The sequence below is a fragment of the Rattus norvegicus genome, chromosome 16 (assembly GCF_021556685.1).
Source record: "Rattus norvegicus strain SHRSP/BbbUtx chromosome 16, alternate assembly SHRSP_T2T, whole genome shotgun sequence".
NCBI lineage: Eukaryota > Metazoa > Chordata > Mammalia > Rodentia > Muridae > Rattus > Rattus norvegicus.
The window spans coordinates 40,314,992-40,340,425 of record NC_141549.1 but is presented as its reverse complement, the minus strand read 5'-3'; the positions used below and the strand labels follow the sequence as shown (position 1 = coordinate 40,340,425).

The window sequence follows — 25,434 nt, the reverse complement described above, 5'->3', positions numbered from 1 at the left end:
GTTTTATTTCATTGAAAATGATCTTCTCACTCTTTCCAGCACTGTAACTTTAGATCCCTGCTTGTACCACCTCCTTTCTGTCTTTACTAACATCTCTTCTCCTTATCCTTCCTGTTTAAGCACAAATAACACTTCCATAGGAGATCCACCACTTCCACAGGAGACCCGCAACTCACACAAATTTCTATTTCCAAATGAACATCCAGTTCCCCAATCACATGTCCCCAGAGGCAAGTGAGGGTTAGTGTTCTGATGCTTGGGAAACACCTGAGGAGTAAGTTGTACAAATGACTTATACGTGATATACTTAACAGATGTTGGTACAGAGTCATTGTTTGCAATGGATGTCAATCAATACAAGAACAGATAAAGAAATTATTCTGATTCTTCTTAAGGTTACTTATAAGAGGTAGGTTGCTTTTTCTCTTGCTTCTTGTGAGCAGATTACCACCACAAAACCACTGTGTCAGAGTAATTTTGACCATTCAGTTTTTCTTCTGTTTCCCAAACCTTCTAGTTCTTACTACTTGCTATTCATAGACTTATGAAATGCCTCATTAGTTTCAAACCATGACACTGGCTTAATCAGTAATGAGACTACAAAGTTTCCCAATACATATTTGAATTATTAATCAGACTTCTATTTCCAGATTGGAATGTGAGAAATTTTGTGCCTGCTACCACCAAATTTGAAGACTAAATCTCAGAAACATAGAACATGAGTATAATATTTAAGATGGAGCCTTTGTTTATTTTCTTAATAAAGTGATCCACTAATTCATTGAGAATACTATATGAAGTATTTTGATTTATTCATACCCCATTTTTCCCTGAAACTTCTCCCATATCCACCACCCCATCCCTAATCCTTAATTGTGTCTACTCTGGTTTTCTTTAAAAAAAAAAAAAGCCTCATCAAGGCCATTTTGTGCTCCCCATATACTTCTGGGTACTGAGTCAAAAACTAGAAGGGATTCAACTTAAGGCAGGTCTTACCCTCAAAGAAAATTAAGTGTCTCTCTCCTAGAATCTATTACCTGTCCATATCTCCTCCTTCAGAGGTGGGTCCCCTTCTGTTCACTGCTGGACTCCGTACAATAAGATCGTAGCTTCTCTGACCAATTACTGCAAAGATCATGACACCCTGACTGCTTTAGAAAACAGTTTCTCTCCACTACCTCCCAACCTCTGGCTTTTAAGATTTTTTTGTAAGGTGATTAACTAAAAATGAAAACATTAGGTCAGACCCTAATCCAATCAGCCTTATCTCCTTTTATGAAGACGTTTGACCACAAAAGAAATTGGCCAAACATATGCACTGTACAAGGCAGCTACTGCTTATGTAATAGACCTCAAAAAATCAAACTTATTAAATTTTGATATTGAACTTAGACCCTCCAGAACTGTGAAATGTAAAACTCCCCAAATCTATAGTACTTTCTTATAGAGCAACCTTCCTAACGCTGCTGCCCTATAATACACTTCTTCATGTTGTGGTGACCCCTAACCATAAAAATTATTTCATTGATATTTTATAACTGCAAATTTTCTACTCTTATGAATAGTAATGAATAGAATATCTGATAGACAGGAGATCTGATATGCAACTCCTGTGGAGGTGTCATTTGATTTTCCCCAAGGGGATCTCTATCAACAGCTTGAGAACCATTACTATAGAGAGTCTAGCAAAGAAGTTGCAATCTGGAAGTGAAATCTACCACTGTGATTTGCTCAGGCATTCATTTAGTGCTTGCAACTAATTATTGTCTTCGTAATCCAGAAAGAAATGTGACCATCAAGTGAGAAACCTGTTGTAAACAATTAGTTATCACTGAGTAACTGCCAGGGGTAGTAGTGGGTAAATCAGGGAAAAACAACTTGTTCTCCCTTCAATGGCTCAGGAAGTAGAATCCAAGATGCTTAACTAATGACCTAAGCTCTCTCTTACTAGAAAAGGGAAAAGAGGCTACATTAAAAACTGAAACAATTTAAAAATAAAATAGAAAATAAAACCCTGGATGTAAGGCAGCTGAGCATCACAGAAAAACAATAGCTTTGGGACCGTATGGCTTGAATAAGGAGCCAGATTTGTTGCCATACTTCATGGTGACTTTGGGTTAGGTAACTTGTCTTCCCTGAGCCTCAACTTCCTCATCTACAAATGAAAATAAAAGTAATGTTTACCTTATAAGGTTGGTAAGTAGAGTAAGTGAGGTAAAGCACAGGAATTTACTAGACAGTGAAAAGTAGACAGCTTTGGTTGGTGGGGGAGTGTGAGGGGGTGGATGGATGAGAGAGGTCAGGTCCTTCAGCTCCTTCAATCCTTCCCCTAACTCCTCCATTGAGGTCCCTGTGCTCAGTCAGATGGTTGACTGTAAGTATCTGCATCCTTATTGGTCATGCTCTGGCAGAACCTCTCAGGGGACAGCTATACCAGGCTCCTGTCAGCAAACAGTTCTTGGCATCAGCAACATGGAGAGACCCATGGCTCTAGCTGCATATGTAGCAGAGAATGGCCTTATCTGGCATCAATGGGAGGAGAGACCCTTGGTCCTATAGAGGCTGGAAGCCCAGAATAGGGGAATGCTAGGGTGGTGAGGCAAGAGTGGGAGGGTGGGCAGGGGAGCTCTCTCGTAGAAGCAGGGGGAAGGAGGGAAAGGATAGCACGTTTGTAGAGGGGAAACCAGGAATGGGAATAACATTTGAAATGTAAGTAAGTAAAATAACCAAATGTAAAAATAAATAAATAAAACTAGATAGCTTAAAATGTTGTCCAATTTCTGTCCAGTTTGCTGTAATAAAATAGAAGAATCTGGGTGCATTTATTTTTTTTAAAACCTCTGCAATTATTAGTTTATTAGTATCATCCAGGACTCATGTTCAGTATTCCTCCTCAAATTACAGAACAAAGGCAACTGTAAAGAACCCAAGTCAAAATGATATAACAGCACTCCATCACAAAAGTGCGGAAAATTACAAGAACGCTATTTTAAAACACTGGCACTTTAAGAGAATGATAATCTCAAAAAAGAAAAAAGAAAAAAGAAAAAAGAAAAAAGAAAAAAAGAAAACCCACAAAATTGCCAAATTGTTCCCTAAACTAAGCAGATTAAACATGACTAATGAATGAGTTCGGGCTTTATAAAGAAAAAGCAAATGGCTTGGACAACTGGTACTAATATGCAAAGTTTATCCGCTTTCCTTGTATCTGATTTATAAAGGGACAAACCACAATATAGGAAAATATACCCTTCATTTTAAATGTGGCATAATTTTAAAAGCTGGCTCAACTAATTAAGTATACCTTTAACCAGTCAAGTTTCCTGAGCAATCCGTATTTAGATAGAAGGGCAAAGGCATTACAGCCAGCTTCTCATGATAGCCTTCGCTGGGACTAAGGTCAACAAATAGTACAGCAGTCTTGTATTTTAAGCTCACGCTTTTGGGGATACATTCTCAGGTCTTTAGTAGGGGAAACTGCAAAATATAACTGTCATTACACAGTAATGGCAGTTAAAGGAGTCCTCAGGTAAGGAGCAGAACATACTTTTCTATTAGTCCTTCAAGGACAGACTTTCAGACTGTTTGATCTAATAATCCCATGGTGTGACAGAATTGATCACTCCTTACTTTGCTAAGTAGAGTATCTCTTATCCAACTGATCACAATTTTGGAGAATTCTTCAACTGTAGATGAAAATGTTACCCCTACCACAATATGCAGGGTGTGTGGACAAAAGATTTTTCCAACTATATGAAGATACACACTAATAATCCATGTGACCCAAAATGGGCAAAAGCAAAAGACTAGCTTCCCCTTGAGAAGAAAACTTTCAGACCTATGAAAAGGACAACAGTACTAATAAAAAAATTGTATTTACTTAGAAGCATTCAGAATGTCAACAAAACAGCCGCCATTTTTTTGCAATTACAGAGTGGTATTCAGTTAACAGAACAACAATTACCTTCGTATAAGCTGCATCAGAGACAACTGAAGATGGAAAAAAAAAAAAACCAAAAGGAAAAAAAAACAAAAACAAAAAAAAAGAAACCAAAAACCAAACTACTGTCCCCATATATAACTAATTTGTGCTGTGCACCAACAAGAACCTGCTTTAATTTCCATGCCAATTTACAACCCCCAGACTGTACCAGGCAAGGTTAGTGGCTATTGAAAATACCACCAGGACAGGGCTAGCTAAAGACACATTCGGTAGTGTGTTAACTATACAAAAAAAGACACTGTACAGTTTAAAAACAAATCTTACACAGCCTTACATTTCAATTTTTTTCTTTAAAAGGAGTGAGTTGTGTACAGGGGGGGTTAAATGCTTTATAGACAAGAAAAAAAAAACTGCGCTAGAACCAACTTATTCATCATCATCATCATCATCTTCTTCGTCTTCCTCTTCTTCCTCCTCTTCCTCATCCTCTTCATCCTCCTCGTCGTCTTCCTCTTCCTTCTTTTTCTTGCTCTTCTCAGCCTTGACCACCCCCTTTTTCGCTGCATCAGGTTTTCCTTTAGCTCTGTAGGCAGCAATATCCTTCTCATACTTCTCCTTCAGCTTGGCGGCCTTCTTTTCATAGGGCTGCTTGTCATCCGCAGCAGTGTTGTTCCATATCTCTCCTAGTTTCTTCGCAACATCACCAATGGATAAGCCAGGATGCTCGCCTTTGATTTTTGGGCGGTACTCAGAACAGAACAAGAAGAAGGCAGAAGGAGGCCTTTTGGGGGCATTGGGGTCCTTGAACTTCTTTTTGGTCTCCCCTTTGGGGGGGATGTAGGTTTTCATTTCTCTTTCATAACGAGCCTTGTCAGCCTTTGCCATATCTTCAAATTTCCCCTTTTCTTTAGCAGACATGGTCTTCCACCTCTCTGAGCACTTCTTGGAGAACTCTGAGAAGTTGACAGAAGCATCCGGGTGCTTCTTCTTGTGCTCCTCCCGGCATGTTTGCACAAAGAATGCATATGAGGACATTTTGCCTCTCGGCTTCTTAGGATCTCCTTTGCCCATGTTTAGTTGATTTTCCTCCGCGAGGCACAGAGTCGCCCAGTGCCCGTCAGGCTCTCGCTTGCCCCGGCGCTGTCTCTATGGAGCTCAATGTACTGCCCTGGGTGCATTTATTAAGCTCATCCTTTGGAAGTCTAAGGTTGAGAGGTTGTATTTAAAGCAGGCAGAATTTGGTGCGGATAATGAAGTACTTTCCTCTACTTACAGAGCCCCACCCTCATGACTTTTGAAACTGAATTACCTCTAAAGGCACTACCCCCCAGATGCCATTAGCATATGACTCTAAGAATTAAGTTTCCAGCACAGGAATTCTAGAAAGGCAGATGGTTGTAAGTAGAAGAGTCAAGACCTCAAAGTTATCCCAAATTGCCTTATTGTTTTTGATGTTCATGTTGCTGCTTCTACTGACAACAGCAGTCCATTTCAGTGAATAAATTGTTTACATTTTACATTGTTTACATTGGACAAATAAAACTAACCAAACATATTTAGTTATGGTTAAATGCATTCATGATAATTTTATCAAAATGAAATGGTTATTTTTAAAAAATAAAGTCCTACTCAAAAATTAGCCAGACTGAAGTCAAGCTTTCTGTCTCCTTCAGTTTCCTAGGTAAGTGATGCACATGTTGGACCAAGTTCTCCAGACTCCCCAAACCTGTTTCTCTCTCTGTAAAATAACTTACAATAATAACTACCTCAGAGTTTGGCTATAAATAATGGATGCAATTAGACATGTATGGTACTTAAATATAATAGCATTTATGTGTTGTGCACCAGTCACTGGCCTGTGCCCTTGAATTGTATTTATTGAACTTATTATGGTCTTCACAACAGGTTTATGAAGTAAGTACCCTTATTATTCTCATTTTGCTGGTGAGGAAGCTGGTGGGGATTCTAAACAACTTTCTGTAGGTCATGGGGCAATAGGTGTTGGATGTGGCCCCAGGAAGTTTAAGCTATTAGCTATTTTGAGATGTCTACCTGACCCTACCTCCAGTAAATGATAAATATTCAATACTTGTGTTTCTCTAGGGAATAATTATCCGTTCTTAAATTTCATAGTATTTTGGTTTTGGAAGTCTTGCTTAAAAGCTAAGGCAATCCTAAAAATGTTCTCAGAAAGTTATACTAGTGATAAACTTTGGATTTCTCATCTTTTTAGCCTTGAATCACATTTTTAGTAGCAACTTGCTGGGGTGGTAGACAAATGTGGCTCATGTAAATAAAAGTTAATTATACAATTCACACAATTCACAAGTCACAGGGAAGCGGAAACAACATTTATCAACAGGATAAAGAATGTTTGGGCACTTTTATTTTTTTGGGAAAGAATATACAATGATTAGAAGATATTTATAAAAACAGTGTACCTTTCTTGCAAAATATATTAAAAATATATCATTGTTTTTCTGATCTTAATATGCAAAGAAAATCACCACAGTCGCTGAAATCACAATGTTTAGGCAAGGTTTTCCATCTACTCCTGGCATAACTCTTGTTTATTTCTGCTTCTCTTCTTCTATCATGCATTGAAAACACACACACACACACACACACACACACACACACACACACACACACACACACACACAGAGTTAGGCCAGATACTGGCAGACAGAGAAACGGAGCCAGGATTTTGTGAAGGTCCTCAGATTATAAAGTAATTACAGTCATTCAGGAGCTGGATTTTCCGGGTCAGGGATTTGGTAGCTGGAGACCAAAGCAGGTGAAGAGAAAGGAGGTGAGCAAGCCTGGCAGGGCAGGGCCTTGAGGGTGGAGACTGGAATATGTTGTAACTGATACTGCTTCTGGGAATATAGCAAGGGGCTACTGGATAGATGCACAGTGTTGATTACATCATTAAAAAAGTACCCTGGAGTTAAAGAATTTTAATCACCACAGTAGGATGACATGGGTCAATCTATGACTTTAGAACTTTTTCTGGTCTGAGCAGGGAAGCAGAAATTGCAGGGCAGATCAATTCAGCAGCCTAAGTGCCATTGCTATCACAAAAGACAAGGTTTGAAAGAAGTAGTTGGGAGTGGGGATTGGTAAGGAAGGTTAAGGGGAACTGATTTTGAAACCCTAGGTCTTCTTATGTGCTTTTTAAAAAAAAGTTCCCGCTCCCCACCCCACCCCCACATGTATGATTTATGACCAATCTAGAAACAATTTGTTAAGATTAATATTTATTGCGCTATTATTCTGTGCCAGGCCCTGTGGTAATGCTTCACACGTGTTGCTTAATTCTTACTTAACAAATCAGGAATCTGAGGCACGATAGAGGGAGCAACACCCTCTGGGTCACCTTAAATCTCACCCATAGACCCTCAAACTCCTGTTTTCTTCTCCTCGATACCAGTCTTTTTAGTCTGAATCTATCTCATCCTTCCTTAAAAGAAAAACTTAGTCTCCTTCTAACCTCCCCAATGACTACCCAGCCCATGTTCTGTAATGATGGGCTTGACTCTAAAACAATCTCTTTCCCTTCATCACTTTCTCCCAAAGCTTCAGCACCAGGTGCTATGCCTTTTAAATTTACTCATACGGGCTTTACTGCTCTAGCAGACTCAGGACCTTTTTGCCAAACGCTGCAGTTACCCCCATGAAAGCACTAGGTATTAGGAACCACTTCGTTTTTGGACTTTTTCTCTCTGTTGAGCGCTGCAAAGCTGCTGTTCTTCAGAAATCTTCACTCATAGTTCAGTAGGTCCCTCCCACCCCCAGCTCTGATCCTTCCTGGTGGAGATGTGCAAGTCCTTTTCTTTTCCTGGGAGATGTACATGTCATCAGCCCTGGTTTTCTGCTATTTATCTTTCTCCTTATTGTTTTTATCTCTGCTATTCTCCTTCAACCTTAAGCCCTCAAATGTGGCCACTAGTGAGTTTCAGTGTGGAGTCCCACACCCAACTGCGTATGGGTAGGACTAACTGAACTTGGCAGGATGGTTACTTAAGAAATAAGAGGAGGGGCTGTCGGGGCATATGAGGAAACTTGGAGGGAGCAAGTCATAGTTCCTTATATACATTCATGGCGTTCTCAAGAATAAAGAAAAATGAAAATACAGTGCCTCTACTTCCTCTTCTCAATACAATGCTGGATATAAATATGTTCCTATCTTCTCAGCATTTTTTTTCAAGATCTAGTTTCAAGGCGACTTTGAAACCAGTTGGCTTAACACCAACTCCGTAGTCTCTCTAAATACTTTCCTGAGGAACCAGGCACATTCACCAAGGTTTCCTTCTATAAGCAGGCAAAGTACACAAAGAACTCATTCTGATGTTAATCTCGGGCTTCCGGGCGTGCTCAGATTTCTTTGTGTATGAAAATAAATGCCAATGAATTAAACTGACAGAATGCACTTTGAAGCCTGCCGTGTAGTGAACGTGAGAAAGGGTGCTTTATCAGTGGACCTGTGTCCTAGTAAACAGTCACCCTGGCATAGTGTCAGTGCCCCAGTGCCTGCAGGTCTGGGGACCCCAATCCAAATCTGGATACTGAGCCTTAAGGGCCAAGGTGTGTCCAGCAAGTAAGCATCCATCAAAGTCACAATATGCAAAGCTACCACTGATACTGACAGACTAAGGGAAGGCATGACTAAGAACAATTCAAGATAACTCACAATTGACACTGATCTGAAACAGAAACGCCAAGAAGACTCTTAAAACCCTGGCGTTGGAATATGAGTCAGGTTTTTGGGGTCAGAGCAAAATTAAACACTCATGCTCAATGTTTGTACAAAACATCAGTAAATAAAAGGGCTTATCCTTGCTTACCCCTATCCCATAACAATATTCGTTTATGAGATGAGAAGTCGTGAAAAAGCTTAATACACACACACACACACACACACACACACACACACACACACACACACAGAGTGACATCCTTAAAAACTTTGGTTTTGTTCCTTCCTTTGCTTGCTTGTAGTTTACTATTTATTAAGGGTGTGAGGAGAAATCCAAGTTTCCAAGCCTCTCCTCTCCTATAGGATTAGCCTTTGAGTAGTTCAAGAAACTGTTTTAGAAAGTTTGTCTTCCTTTCAGCTCTTCCTCTGTTAGCTCACCGTCTTCACGCAGTCAGAGGCTTGAGAACAAATCCTGCTGGGGAATCAACAACAGCTGAAAGCCTAGAAGGCAAAGATCACCTCGTGGCGACCCAACCCGGGTGCTTAGGGGCAGGTGACACAATGACGGTTTCCTAGGCGCTGGTTTGACAGTTTCATCCCCGCCCACTGGCTAGAGAGCTCCCAGGGCTGCTGCACACGCGCACGGAGGGGGCCATAAAAGCTGCAGCGGCGCCCAGAAGCGGAGCTCACCCACCACCCGCAGAGACACGACCCGCCATGCACGTGAACGGCAAAGTGGCCCTGGTGACCGGCGCGGCTCAAGGCATAGGCAAAGCCTTCACTGAGGCTCTGCTGCTCCATGGTGCCAAGGTAAGGACTTTCTCCCTGTCCACCCTCACGCCGCCGGAGACCCTGGGGTGCCGAGCCCCAGACTCGCAAGCAGACCTCCAACGCTGCTAGCTGAGAACCCGAACTTCGTTGAGCACATTCTGAAGTCTTAGAAGTGAGCGTCTTGTTTATCCCTTGCTTCTGTGCCTGCGGCTTGGTTCCTGGTGTTTCCTTCATCCAAGACCCGCTCCCTCTTTTCTTGTTTGTAGGTAGCATTGGTGGATTGGAATCTTGAGACAGGTGTAAAATGTAAAGCGGCCCTGGATGAGCAGTTCGAACCTCAGAAGACACTGTTCATCCAGTGTGATGTGGCTGACCAAAAACAACTGAGAGGTAAGACATGGGGAATCAATCCATAGACTCGGAACACACCCTAAGCAAGCAGCAACCTGAAGATTGCCAGGTAGGAGCACTCAAGGCTGAGAGCCAGCTTCGAGCTCCCAGGGAAAGCTGTGGCTTTCTAACTCCAATGACTTTCGAACTGTTGTGGGTTTTTGTTGTTGTTGTTTTGTTTTGTTTTGTTTTTTTCTTTTTTTCTTACAACCCAATGACCATAAAAACTAAAAGAAGACAGGACTGCCTAAGAAATCCTTTTGTTTTAGCCGCTTGGCAGCACAGAATGTAATCAAGTCTTTTGTGTATTTGGAAGACAGTGCCGCTACAGTTAATTACCCAGTGAGGGGACAGACTGAGGAACTGTGGCAAGCAGCTAGCAGAGAGCTGGAAGAAGTAACCAATGGCAATCAAATTCAGCATGCCTTTCTCTTAAACACTTCAAACTCCAAGTTCCAGGTCATGGTCCCAGGCAAACCAATTGCTTTTAGCCAGATCTTTGCTCTGGGATTCTACTCTAAGATGACACTTAAAATAATAACTGTGTGACGTTAGAATTAAAGAAGAAAAGGCTCTATCGCTTTCTCCCAGTACTTTCCTGTTTTTCTGCTATCTCTTAAAATAGATCCATCTGCTTGTGAAACATCAGGAAGAATATTGTCATTAGCAATACACACTGGCTATATAGAGGGCTCAAAGAATTTTCCTATGGATAATTTCCCCAGGGAAAAAAGTAGAAAAAAAAGTGCTTCATAAGGCATTGTCCTAAGAAACTAAGTGAATTGTTAATCCAGAAGTCAGAAAACCTCCCCAGTCCCACACTGGAATTTCTATCAGTGGGATACTGAGATCTTAGGATTCTTATATCTTAGAATATCCTATGAATAAAAATGCATTGCTTCATTAAGAGACAGTGAACCTAAAGGTAAGGGTAACTGGATTAAAGAGAATAACATTAAAATCTGAAAATGCTAATCTGTGATAGAGTAGAGATAGCCTGAATGAGTAGAACAGATCTTTAAGAGCAGTCATAAAAGAATATTCTTTGCCAGAGGAAAGTTTTAGTGATAACATATCCTTTAGGTTCAGTGAAAGTCATGTCCAGTCCCAGCATTCATGCTGCTGGAATAGGAACCAGTATAGATAACTTACATGGCTTAACACATGGTATTTAACATGTTATTTTGCCAGTATTTAAAATGAGTATCACAGCTATGAATATATTCCCTAAACATAAGTGATTGTGAAGGAACCTCAAACCCATAGTAAATGGTTCAGAAGATCTGTCAATCATAAGGGTATGATCATACCTTGTTTAGAGGCCTACATACATAAAAGGAAAGGATTCTTGAAACTTCAGAACTTAAGGTTTCCCACAACTTCTCAAACGGTTTAAGATACATTGGATTCATGAAAACACAGAGAGGAAAGGGTTCCTAGAGCCCATCTAGACATGTTACTGTGCAAATCACCAAACCAAAACAGCATAGAACGTTCAGATGAATTATAAAGAGTATCACACCGTGCAAATGGCAGAAGGAGCTAAGCTTTTAAATCACTTGAGCAGAAATCTCAATGAGATATGAGACAGCAGATGGCATAGGAGACTGGTTAAAAATCTAAGCAGTGGCATCCAGAAAGGAAGAAAATTAAAGAAAATCAGATATATGTATTCAGTAACTTATCTCCCATAAAACTGTGGTATCCGTGCAGAGGAATGAGAGTGAAACCTAGACTTTTTCTGGAACAAGTTTAATACTTAGGAACTTAGGAAATGGTTTTAAAATTAACAATCATCTTTCATGGTAATTGTCTCCCCAAATAGTCCTGATGGTTGTTAATAGCTCTATGAATTTATTTCAGTCAAGATAAAATTTGAGTTGGTCTGTCTATTTCAAAGAACCCATGTGTTCCCTTGCAGGTCTGAGAATACATACCTTCCACAGGGAAGAATAAACATAGTTGTCTACAGTTTGACGTAATAGACAGAGAGTAAAAATGCCCATGGAACTTGTGTACTCTACAGAAGTCTATAAGAGGCTGCTTTAAGCAGTCCGAGTTTCCCAAGGTTAAGTAAAGACAACTTTAGCTATAGGGGGTTTTCAAGACTTTGTTATATGGCTAGATACTGATGTGAATGCGATTCAGGTCTGGGAACCAATAAAAATTTTCCCAATTGAATGCTGTTTTATACAAAGCCTTACTGTAAAGTAGCAATGACAATAGGAGAGAAGAACAACATAGTAAACGTGAGAGCAGCACTAACACAATGAAATCAACTGAATAAAAAGCCTTTACTTAGTAGACACCAGAAATGCCTGAAATAGGGCCATGATGGATTTAAGTGCACGAGTTCTTGAGTTAGTTTAATGCTTCGCACATAAAATATAGCTAATTATGAACTACCCTAGATGCCTAGAACAAATGAAACTCAAGACGGATGATCAAAATGTGAATGCTTCACTCCTTCTTTAAAAGGGGAACAAGAATACCCTTGGCAGGGAAGAGAGAGGCAAAGATTAAAACAGAGACTGAAGGAACACCCATTCAGAGTCTGCCCCACATGTGGCCCATACATATACAGCCACCCAATTAGACAAGATGGATGAAGCAAAGAAGTGCAGACCGACAGGAGCCGGATGTAGATCGCTCCTGAGAGACACAGCCAGAATACAGCAAATACAGAGGCGAATGCCAGCAGCAAACCACTGAACTGAGAATAGGACCCCCGTTGAAGGAATCAGAGAAAGAACTGGAAGAGCTTGAAGGGGCTCGAGACCCCATATGTACAACAATGCCAAGCAACCAGAGCTTCCAGGGACTAAGCCACTACCTAAAGACTATACATGGACTGACCCTGGACTCTGACCTCATAGGTAGCAATGAATATCCTAGTAAGAGCACCAGTGGAAGGGGAAGCCCTGGGTCCTGCTAAGACTGAACCCCCAGTGAACTAGACTGTTGGGGGGAAGGCGGCAATGGGGGGAGGGTTGGGAGGGGAACACCCATAAGGAAGGGGAGGGGGGAGGGGGATGTTTGCCCGGATACCGGGAAAGGGAATAACACTCGAAATGTATATAAGAAATACTCAAGTTAATAAAAAAAAAAAGAAAATTCATTCAAAAGGGAAAAAATATAGCTAATTAACAAGGGATATTTGAAGGGTTTGAGGCATAGCTCTTGTGCTAGAACACTTTGTAAGATGTGAAAGGCCCTGGATTTGACCCTTACTGTAAACAAACACAAAAAGTGTATAGTCTATATCCAAGACTTCCAATTACTTCTTAGGAAGAGAAAGATAATTGCTGCCCAAACAGATAGTTCCTAGTTTGGGATGCTCACTTCTCTAGTATTTACCCCATCGACTTATTAATTATAGAACTCTTATGTGCATTCAAATCATCTAAGGATCTGCTGAAGTAAGTTTCTGATTTAGTAGGCATTCAGTGACCATATCATGTTTCTAACACACAGGTAACTCTAAGCAACAAAACTGTCTACAGATCACTTACTAAGAACCATGTTATGAGGTTAATTCTTACCGTATGGTCAAATAAACTTTAAAAATCTAGTCAAACCTGGTGGTACAAGCCTGTAATTTCAGCTAGGGAGGTTAAAGCATGAGGATTCCAAGTTTAGGAACAATCTAGGAAATTTAATGAGTCCCTGATTCAAAATAAAAGTTAAGGAATGACCAGGGTACAGCTAACTACTAGAGCTCTTTGCCTGGGATGTCCTAAAGCTCTTGCCTAGAAATCCTAAGTTTGAGCTCTAGTACAACAATAAAATAAAATCAAATAAAATCATAAAATAAAACCAATAAAATTCATTTCCTCTCACATGAAATGGTTTCAAGGCATATATGGAAAATGAAAATCTCTCATTTTCTTTTGTTAGATACTTTTAGAAAAGTTGTAGACCATTTTGGAAGATTGGATATTTTGGTCAACAACGCAGGAGTGAACAATGAGAAAAACTGGGAACAGACTCTACAAATTAACTTGGTAAGCTATATTAGGCTCGTTTATTGTCTAAAAGTATTTAGCATCACTTCTTTTCACATAAAAGGTTATTATGATAGTCATAGAACAACAATAATAACCTTCGACAAGGAAAAGTAGAAGTTACAGAAAAGTAGAAAGTAGACATGAATATGAATATGTGAATATGAAGATATTTGATGTTTGTGATTATGAAAATCTCTCTTAAAGTATTTAATAGAGATAAGGAAAAACCACAGTTCATTGCATTCTCAATCTGTAGGCGCAAATGACCTGCCACTGGTTTTCATATAACCTTTAAGCAAAAAATTACTTTTACCATTTTAAGTGACTGAACAATTAATAACAAGAAAAACAAAAATAAGGGAAACTGCCATTTCAGTGTCTATAAAGTTTTATTAGAACACAACCCTACAGTCATTGTTACGTATTTCTGTGCCTGGCTTTTTGTAATAATGGCAGAATTTAATGTTGTAACAAAAACCTTATGGTTTGCAACACTAGAAGTATTCACTGTCTGGTCCTTAAGTCAAGATTGCTAAACTCTGACTCAACTTACTTATTTAAAAAACAAGTCTCGAATTTTGGGAAATAGATCATAAAACAATGTTAAAGAGACAACTGAACTTCATAGTTAGTAAGACTGAAATTCATCCTTTCTCCCTCTACCCTGCCCTTTCTCTCTCCCTTCTTTCCTCCCTCCCTCTCCTCCTTCCCTTCCCAGCCTTCTTCCCTTCCTCTCTGTGTCTGTGTCTGTGTCTGTGTCTGTGCCTGTGTCTGTGCCTGTGCCTGTGCCTGTGTCTGTGTCTGTGTGTCTGTGTGTGATTTCCACAACATTTGAAGATGAGTTAGCTCTGAAGTAAAGTATAAGTATAATTTTAAGATGACGTTTACAATTCATACAATGTAGCACAAATGGGTTGATTATAACATTTTATGAATACCCTCAACATAAAGCTATTAAACTTAAACCTTTCTCCAGCACTGCAAAAAAAAAATAAAAACAAAATAAAAAAAAAAAAACCAAAACATAAAACATAAGAAGTGTGTAGTTAAAACAAAATGTCAGATGTATTTTACCCTTGCCTGGCTCAAGTTATTTTTACAAATTTCCAAAGCAGCCAGCTGTCAAGTACAACATGGCCACTTCATGTGTGAGAATATAGAGTACTACTTCATGAGTGTCTTCTCGGAGATAACAAACTTAAAAACAGGAACTAGATGGAGTTGGAGAAATGGCTCAGCACTTAAGAGTATGTGCTGTTCTCCCGGAGGACACAAATTCAGTTCCAGAACACAGTGGCAGCTTACAACTGCCTGTGACTCCAGTTCCAAGCAACCCAAAACCCTCCTACTCTTCTGCAGCCTGAGGGCATGTGTATGCTTCCCTTTCTTGAAGCAAGCAAATACTCAAAATCAATAAAACAACAAAAAATCAATATGATTTCCTTCTGCTCCAGGCAAAAAAAAAGTAAAAATAAAAAATATTTTATGATCAAGAAAAATACTACTCTCTTTCAAAATCTTACTTTATCTTGTAATATTCACATTCAATATACAATTGGGATTTTTTTCTTGAAAACACAAATTTAATATTTCTGCTTCTGCTCTTAAGAGTTATAAATTTATGGTTCTGTTCAAGTTTGTGTCAATTATACTTTGGCCTTACGTTATACCTTGATCATATATATTTCTGTCTAGAAGAGTGATGATTAAACTTTTATTTTCAGATTTAAAATTAGTTCTGTGCTATTTTCTTTTGATTTTTATTTACGTAAGTCTCCTTTTCCATATTTCCTTTTGAGAATGTAAATAACCTTTCAAGGTAAATGTCTTCTCTTGATATTATACTGTGAGATATTAGTTTATTAAACTATGTCCAGGAACAATATTTCTTTTAGTGTTTGTAAATTTAAGCCACTTACATTTATTTATGCATTTATAATTAATAAGTGTTTCTACTAGTTTTCTATTCCTTTTGTAAATTAATTGGATATCTGTAAATTTTTATTCTGTTAAAAACTTACTTAAAAATATACTTCATTTGCTACTTGATAAAACAGAAGTTTTGAGTATACAAAGACGTGAAAGCTGGAAAATTTTAAGAGTATCTTCTTATAAACATGTGCCAGTTTCCATTCACAACTAAACTCAAGGACTTTTTTTTCTGTATATCCTCATAAGAAAACACAAACAATACACCAGATATGTTCTTTCAACATCACTGATGTCTTTAATAATCTTATCATAAATGCTATGAATATTATTATCACTTTAGAATGGGCATCTTATCTTCAGTGCATTTCTTTTTTTTTTTTTTTTTTTATTTACTTGAGTATTTCTTATATACATTTCGGGTGTTATTCCCTTTCCCGGTTTCCGGGCAAACATCCCCCTCCCCCCTCCCCTTCCTTATGGGTGTTCCCCTCCCAACCCTCCCCCCATTGCCGCCCTCCCCCCATAGACTAGTTCACTGGGGGTTCAGTCTTAGCAGGACCCAGGGCTTCCCCTTCCACTGGTGCTCTTACTAGGATATTCATTGCTACCTATGGGGTCAGAGTCCAGGGTCAGTCCATGTATAGTCTTTAGGTAGTGGCTTAGTCCCTGGAAGCTCTGGTTGCTTGGCATTGTTGTACTTTTGGGGTCTCGAGCCCCTTCAAGCTCTTCCAGTTCTTTCTCTGATTCCTTCAATAGGGGACCTGTTCTCAGTTCAGTGGTTTGCTGCTGGCATTCGCCTCTATATTTGCTGTATTCTGGCTGTGTCTCTCAGGAGCGATCTACATCCGGCTCCTGTCGGTCTGCACTTCTTTGCTTCATCCATCTTGTCTAATTGGGTGGCTGTATATGTATGGGCCACATGTGGGGCAGGCTCTGAATGGGTGTTCCTTCAGTCTCTGTTTTAATCTTTGCCTCTCCCTTCCCTGCCAAGGGTATTCTTTTTCCTCATTTAAAGAAGGAGTGAAGCATTCACATTTTGATCATCCGTCTTGAGTTTCGTTTGTTCTAGGGATCTAGGGTAATTCAAGCATTTGGGCTAATAGCCACTTATCAATGAGTGCATACCATGTATGTCTTTCTGTGATTGGGTTAGCTCACTCAGGATGATATTTTCCAGTTCCAACCATTTGCCTACGAATTTCATAAACTCGTTGTTTTTGATAGCCGAGTAATATTCCATTGTGTAGATGTACCACATTTTCTGTATCCATTCCTCTGTTGAAGGGCATCTGGGTTCTTTCCATTTTCTGGCTATTATAAATAAGGCTGCGATGAACATAGTGGAGCACGTGTCTCTTTTATATGTTGAGGCATCTTTTGGGTATATGCCCAAGAGAGGTATAGCTGGATCCTCAGGCAGTTCAATGTCCAATTTTCTGAGGAACCTCCAGACTGATTTCCAGAATGGTTTTACCAGTCTGCAATCCCACCAACAATGGAGGAGTGTTCCTCTTTCTCCACATCCTCGCCAGCATCTGCTGTCACCTGAGTTTTTGATCTTAGCCAATCGCACTGGTGTGAGGTGAAATCTCAGGGTTGTTTTGATTTGCATTTCCCTTATGACTAAAGATGTTGAACATTTCTTTAGGTGTTTCTCAGCCATTCGGCATTCCTCAGCTGTGAATTCTTTGTTTAGCTCTGAACCCCATTTTTTAATAGGGTTATTTGTTTCCCTGCGGTCTAACTTCTTGAGTTCTTTGTATATTTTGGAAATAAGGCCTCTATCTGTTGTAGGATTGGTAAAGATCTTTTCCCAATCTGTTGGTTGCCGTTTTGTCCTAACCACAGTGTCCTTTGCCTTACAGAAGCTTTGCAGTTTTATGAGATCCCATTTGTCGATTCTTGATCTTAGAGCATAAGCCATTGGTGTTTTGTTCAGGAAATTTTTTCCAGTGCCCATGTGTTCCAGATGCTTCCCTAGTTTTTCTTCTATTAGTTTGAGTGTGTCTGGTTTGATGTGGAGGTCCTTGATCCACTTGGACTTAAGCTTTGTACAGGGTGATAAGGATGGATCGATCTGCATTCTTCTACATGTTGCCCTCCAGTTGAACCAGCACCATTTGCTGAAAATGCTATCTTTTTTCCATTGGATGGTTTTGGCTCCTTTGTCAAAAATCAAGTGATTTCTAATGAACAGTTATTGTGTCCTTTATCTGAAAAAACAACAGTGAGAAACAATACACAATGACAAGACTTAATATAAAAAACATGAAATAACAAAGCTATTGTCGCAAAGTGCCAGGTTTTGGATAATTCATCGAAGAGGAGCATATTTGCTTTAAACGGAGCTGTGTCTTTTTTTTTTTTTTTTTATTAACTTGAGTATTTCTTATATACATTTCAAGTGTTATTCCCTTTCCCGGTTTCCGGGCAAACATCCCCCTCCCCCCTCCCCCTTCCTTATGGGTGTTCCCCTCCCAACCCTCCCCCCATTGCCGCCCTCCCCCCATAGACTAGTTCATTGGGGGTTCAGTCTTAGCAGGACCCAGGGCTTCCCCTTCCACTGGTGCTCTTACTAGGATATTCATTGCTACCTATGGGGTCAGAGTCCAGGGTCAGTCCATGTATAGTCTTTAGGTAGTGGCTTAGTCCCTGGAAGCTCTGGTTGCTTGGCATTGTTGTACTTTTGGGGTCTCGAGCCCCTTCAAGCTCTTCCAGTTCTTTCTCTGATTCCTTCAACGGGGGTTCTATTCTCAGTTCAGTGGTTTGCTGCTGGTATTCGCCTCTGTATTTGCTGTATTCTGGCTGTGTCTCTCAGGAGCGATCTACATCTGGCTCCTGTCGGTCTGCACTTCTTTGCTTCATCCATCTTGTCTAATAGGGTGGCTGTATATGTATGGGCCAAATGTGGGGCAGGCTCTGAATGGGTGTTCCTTCAGTCTCTGTTTTAATCTTTGCCTCTCCCTTCCCTGCCAAGGGTATTCTTTTTCCTCATTTAAAGAAGGAGTGAAGCATTCACATTTTGATCATCCGTCTTGAGATTCGTTTGTTCTAGGGATCTAGGGTAATTCAAGCATTTGGGCTAATAGCCACTTATCAATGAGTGCATACCATGTATGTCTTTCTGTGATTGGGTTAGCTCACTCAGGATGATATTTTCCAGTTCCAACCATTTGCCTACGAATTTCATAAACTCGTTGTTTTTGATAGCTGAGTAATATTCCATTGTGTAGATATACCACATTTTCTGTATCCATTCCTCTGTTGAAGGGCATCTGGGTTCTTTCCAGCTTCTGGCTATTATAAATAAGGCTGCGATGAACATAGTGGAGCACGTGTCTCTTGTATATGTTGAGGCATCTTTTGGGTATATGCCCAAGAGAGGTATAGCTGGATCCTCAGGCAGTTCAATGTCCAATTTTCTGAGGAACCTCCAGACTGATTTCCAGAATGGTTTTACCAGTCTGCAATCCCACCAACAATGGAGGAGTGTTCCTCTTTCTCCACATCCTCGCCAGCATCTGCTGTCACCTGAGTTTTTGATCTTAGCCATTCTCACTGGTGTGAGGTGAAATCTCAGGGTTGTTTTGATTTGCATTTCCCTTATGACTAAAGATGTTGAACATTTCTTTAGGTGTTTCTCAGCCATTCGGCATTCCTCAGCTGTGAATTCTTTGTTTAGCTCTGAACCCCATTTTTTAATAGGGTTATTTGTTTCCCTGCGGTCTAACTTCTTGAGATCTTTGTATATTTTGGATATAAGGCCTCTATCTGTTGTAGGATTGGTAAAGATCTTTTCCCAATCTGTTGGTTGCCGTTTTGTCCTAACCACAGTGTCCTTTGCCTTACAGAAGCTTTGCAGTTTTATGAGATCCCATTTGTCGATTCTTGATCTTAGAGCATAAGCCATTGGTGTTTTGTTCAGGAAATTTTTTCCAGTGCCCATGTGTTCCAGATGCTTCCCTAGTTTTTCTTCTATTAGTTTGAGTGTGTCTGGTTTGATGTGGAGGTCCTTGATCCACTTGGACTTAAGCTTTGTACAGGGTGATAAGCATGGATCGATCTGCATTCTTCTACATGTTGCCCTCCAGTTGAACCAGCACCATTTGCTGAAAATGCTATCTTTTTTCCATTGGATGGTTTTGGCTCCTTTGTCAAAAATCAAGTGACCATAGGTGTGTGGGTTCATTTCTGGGTCTTCAATTCTATTCCATTGGTCTATCTGTCTGTCTCTGTACCAATACCATGCAGTTTTTATCACTATTGCTCTGTAATACTGCTTGAGTTCAGGGATAGTGATTCCCCCTGAAGTCCTTTTATTGTTGAGGATAGCTTTAGCTATCCTGGGTTTTTTGTTATTCCAGATGAATTTGCAAATTGTTCTGTCTAACTCTTTGAAGAATTGGATTGGTATTTTGATGGGGATTGCATTGAATCTGTAGATTGCTTTTGGTAAGATGGCCATTTTTACCATATTAATCCTGCCAATCCATGAGCATGGGAGATCTTTCCATCTTCTGAGGTCTTCTTCAATTTCTTTCCTCAGTGTCTTGAAGTTCTTATTGTACAGATCTTTTACTTGCTTGGTTAAAGTCACACCGAGGTACTTTATATTATTTGGGTCTATTATGAAGGGTGTCGTTTTTCTAATTTCTTTCTCGGCTTGTTTCTCTTTTGTATAGAGGAAGGCAACTGATTTATTTGAGTTAATTTTATACCCAGCCACTTTGCTGAAGTTGTTTATCAGCTTTAGTAGTTCTCTGGTGGAACTTTTGGGATCACTTAAATATACTATCATGTCATCTGCAAATAGTGATATTTTGACCTCTTCTTTTCCGATCTGTATCCCTTTGATCTCCTTTTGTTGTCTGATTGCTCTGGCTAGAACTTCAAGAACTATATTGAATAAGTAGGGAGAGAGTGGGCAGCCTTGTCTAGTCCCTGATTTTAGTGGGATTGCTTCAAGTTTCTCTCCATTTAGTTTAATGTTAGCAACTGGTTTGCTGTATATGGCTTTTACTATGTTTAGGTATGGGCCTTGAATTCCTATTGTTTCCAGGACTTTTATCATGAAGGGGTGTTGAATTTTGTCAAATGCTTTCTCAGCATCTAATGAAATGATCATGTGGTTCTGTTCTTTCAGTTTGTTTATATAATGGATCACGTTGATGGTTTTCCTTATATTAAACCATCCCTGCATGCCTGGGATGAAGCCAACTTGATCATGGTGGATGATTGTTTTGATGTGCTCTTGGATTCGGTTTGCCAGAATTTTATTGAGTATTTTTGCGTCGACATTCATAAGGGAAATTGGTCTGAAGTTCTCTTTCTTTGTTGTGTCTTTGTGTGGTTAGGTATAAGAGTAATTGTGGCTTCGTAGAAGGAATTCGGTAGGGCTCCATCTGTTTCAATTTTGTGGAATAGTTTGGATAATATTGGTATGAGGTCTTCTATGAAGGTTTGATAGAATTCTGCACTAAACCCGTCTGGACCTGGGCTCTTTTTGGTTGGAAGACCTTTAATGACTGCTTCTATTTCCTTAGGAGTTATGGGGTTGTTTAACTGGTTTATCTGTTCCTGATTTAACTTCGATACCTGGTATCTGTCTAGGAAATTGTCCATTTCCTGAAGATTTTCAAATTTTGTTGAATATAGGTTTTTATAGTAAGATCTGATTATTTTTTGAATTTCCTCTGAATCTGTAGTTATGTCTCCCTTTTCATTTCTGATTTTGTTAATTTGGACGCACTCTCTGTGTCCTCTCGTTAGTCTGGCTAAGGGTTTATCTATCTTGTTGATTTTCTCAAAGAACCAACTTTTGGTTCTGTTGATTCTTTCTATGGTCCTTTTTGTTTCTACTTGGTTGATTTCAGCTCTGAGTTTGATTATTTCCTGCCTTCTACTCCTCCTGGGTGTATTTGCTTCTTTTTGTTCTAGAGCTTTTAGGTGTGCTGTCAAGCTGCTGACATATGCTCTTTCCTGTTTCTTTCTGCAGGCACTCAGCGCTATGAGTTTTCCTCTTAGCACAGCTTTCATTGTGTCCCATAAGTTTGAGTATGTTGTATCTTCATTTTCATTAAATTCTAAAAAGTTTTTAATTTCTTTCTTTATTTCTTCCTTGACCAGGTTATCATTGAGTAGAGCATTGTTCAATTTCCACGTATATGTGGGCATTCTTCCCTTATTGTTATTGAAGACCAGTTTTAGGCCGTGGTGGTCCGATAGCACGCATGGGATTATTTCTATCTTTCTGTACCTGTTGAGGCCCGTTTTTTGACCAATTATATGGTCAATTTTGGAGAAAGTACCATGAGGAGCTGAGAAGAAGGTATATCCTTTTGCTTTAGGATAGAATGTTCTATAAATATCCGTTAAGTCCATTTGGCTCATGACTTCTCTTAGTCTGTCGACATCACTGTTTAATTTCTGTTTCCATGATCTGTCCATTGATGAGAGTGGGGTGTTGAAATCTCCCACTATTATTGTGTGAGGTACAATGTGTGTTTTGAGCTTTAGTAAGGTTTCTTTTACGTATGTAGGTGCCCTTGTATTTGTGGCATAGATATTTAGGATTGAGAGTTCATCTTGGTGGATTTTTCCTTTGATGAATATGAAGTGTCCTTCCTTATCTTTTTTGATGACTTTTAGTTGGAAATTGATTTTATTTGATATTAGAATGGCTACTCCAGCTTGCTTCTTCTGACCATTTGCTTGGAAAGTTGTTTTCCAGCCTTTCACTCTGAGGTAGTGTCTGTCTTTGTCTCTGAGGTGTGTTTCCTGTAGGCAGCAGAATTCAGGGTCCTCGTTGCGTATCCAGTTTGTTAATCTATGTCTTTTTATTGGGGAGTTGAGGCCATTGATATTGAGAGATATTAAGGAATAGTGATTATTGTTTCCCTTTATATTCATATTTGGATGTGAGGTTATGTTTGTGTGCTTTCATTCTCTTTGTTTTGTTGCCAAGACGATTAGTTTCTTGCTTCTTCTAGGGTATAGCTTGCCTCCTTATGTTGGGCTTTACCATTTATTATCCTTTGTAGTGCTGGATTTGTAGAAAGATATTGTGTAAATTTGGTTTTGTCATGGAATATCTTGGTTTCTCCATCAATGTTAATTGAGAGTTTTGCTGGATACAGTAACCTGGGCTGGCATTTGTGTTCTCTTAGGGTCTGTATGACATCAGTCCAGGATCTTCTGGCCTTCATAGTTTCTGGCGAGAAGTCTGGTGTGATTCTGATAGGTCTCCCTTTATATGTTACTTGACCTTTTTCCCTTACTGCTTTTAATATTCTTTCTTTATTTTGTGCGTTTGGTGTTTTGACAATTATGTGACGGGAGGTGTTTCTTTTCTGGTCCAATCTATTTGGAGTTCTGTAGGCTTCTTGTATGTCTATGGGTATCTCTTTTTTTAGGTTAGGGAAGTTTTCTTCTATGATTTTGTTGAAGATATTTACTGGTCCTTTGAGCTGGGAGTCTTCACTCTCTTCTATACCTATTATCCTTAGGTTTGATCTTCTCATTGAGTCCTGGATTTCCTGTATGTTTTGGACCAGTAGCTTTTTCCGCTTTACATTATCTTTGACAGTTGAGTCAATGATTTCTATGGAATCTTCTGCTCCTGAGATTCTCTCTTCCATCTCTTGTATTCTGTTGGTGAAGCTTGTATCTACAGCTCCTTGTCTCTTCTTTTGGTTTTCTATATCCAGGGTTGTTTCCATGTGTTCTTTCTTGATTGCTTCTATTTCCATTTTTAATTCCTTCAACTGTTTGATTGTGTTTTCCTGGAATTCTTTCAGGGGTTTTTGCGATTCCTCTCTGTAGGCTTCTACTTGTTTATTAATGTTTTCCTGTGTTTCCCTAAGTGTGTTCATGTCTTTCTTGAAGTCCTCCAGCATCATGATCAAATATGATTTTGAAACTAGATCTTGCTTTTCTGGTGTGTTTGGATATTCCATGTTTGTTTTGGTGGGAGAATTGGGCTCTGATGATGGCATGTAGTCTTGGTTTCTGTTGCTTGGGTTCCTGCGCTTGCCTCTTGCCATCAGATTATCTCTAGTGTTACTTTGTTCTGCTATTTCTGACAGTGGCTAGACTGTCCTATACGCCTGTGTGTCAGGAGTGCTGTAGACCTGTTTTCCTCTCTTTCAGTCAGTTATGGGGACAGTGTGTTCTGCTTTCGGGCCTGTAGTTTTTCCTCTCTACAGGTCTTCAGCTGTTCCTGTGGGCCTGTGTCTTGAGTTCACCATGCAGCTTTCTTGCAGCAGAAAATTTGGTCTTACCTGTGGTCCCGAGGCTCAGGTTCGCTCGTGGGGTGCTGCCCAGGGGCTCTCTGCAGCGGCAGCAACCAGGAAGACCTGTGCTGCCCCTTCAGGGAGCTTCAGTGCACCAGGGTTCCAGATGGTCTTTGGCTTTTTCCTCTGGCGTCTGAGATGTGTGTGCAGGGAGCAGTCTCTTCTGGTTTCCCAGGCTTGTCTGCCTCTCTGAAGGTTTAGCTCTCCCTCCCACGGGATTTGGGTGCAGAGAACTGTTTATCCGGTCTGTTTTGTCTCAGGCTCGTGTCCTGCCGCTCCTGGGCCCTCCCCCACGATAGCCCAGAGGCCTTATACAGTTTCCTCTTGGGCCAGGGATGTGGGCAGGGGTGAGCAGTGTTGGTGGTCTCTTCCGCTCTGCAGCCTCAGGAGTGCCCACCTGACCAGGCGGTTGGGTCTCTCTCTCACCGGGTCTGGGAGCAGAGAGCTGCTGCGGGCCGGGATCCGCGGGTCTGTGTCTTTTTTTAAAAAAAAATGTTTTAAGCTGTAAATAGGAAATTCAGGAAGACTCAGGCAATTTTATTAAGCCCCTTACTATACAGCTAACTCTTCTGTACTCTACCACATTGAAATTCAGCCATCCTGAACTGTTCATTGGCCCTGCTGGCATAATCTATCTTCTTAGCTCCAGGTATTGTTGCCGTGACCTTTGCAAACTCACACAGAACTTTAAAATATGTTACTTCTCTTGTACTTGCACTCACAAGACAGCAAACACCCTGACCAACCCCTTTTTCTCCGACTTGATTATCACTGCTAGTGTAAGTGTAAATATTTATTTATGATTCACATTCTCAAAAAAAAATCTGCTCTAGATACATTTTCTTTGCCTTGGTCTTAGGAAATTTCTCCCTTCTGAATGCTTCCCCCATTAGCTCCCATATTAGAGAGGACCCTCTGAGGTAAAGAACTTCATCACCTAGGTTTTCCTCCCCTTCCTCCTTCTTTTCCTACATCATCATTTCCTTACCCCCCAACTCCGACTAAGGACTGAGTTCAGTGTTCATATATACTGAGCAGACATTATATCATTGTTGCGTACCTCTACTCCAATGCATCCTCCTAAGAAATATCATACAGCATATTTCATTTCTACCATTTTCCCAGAACTCTGTAGTAGATAATACTATTAGAATTGTTTTTAGATGTATTATTAACACTAGCTCAAATTAAGTTCATTGGAGGCAGAAAATTATTTTTTGTGTGTTCTTATAGAATAGAAGTTCAAGGAATACTTTAAGAATTACTGTGTAACAGTTTCGTGTACATCTCTGTGTTTTAGTACACTCTTTGGTGATCCACCAAACTGTCCCATGTGTTCTTGCACTTCCCATTACTTGCCAAGATTACACCCTTCTCATTCCTCACTCTGCTAATCTCATT

At 40.0% G+C, this 25,434-nt stretch overlaps 2 protein-coding genes and 1 pseudogene across 1 annotated transcript in view; 1 reads left to right on the top strand and 2 right to left on the bottom strand.

Annotated features, from left to right (window-relative positions):
• Erich1 (glutamate-rich 1) overlaps positions 1-25,434 on the bottom strand; it is a gene marked incomplete at its 5' end in the record, with an annotated part of 52,793,804 nt that overhangs the window by 43,323,938 nt on the left and 9,444,432 nt on the right.
• On the bottom strand, positions 2,826-5,071 carry Hmgb1-ps8 (high-mobility group box 1, pseudogene 8; annotated as a pseudogene).
• Hpgd (15-hydroxyprostaglandin dehydrogenase) overlaps positions 9,341-25,434 on the top strand; it is a 39,799-nt gene continuing 23,705 nt past the window's right edge. The window contains 3 exon segments of the mRNA NM_024390.3: positions 9,341-9,452; positions 9,680-9,803; positions 13,701-13,807. Of these exon segments, the coding sequence (NP_077366.2) occupies positions 9,360-9,452; positions 9,680-9,803; positions 13,701-13,807 (324 nt within the window). The 5' untranslated portion in view covers positions 9,341-9,359.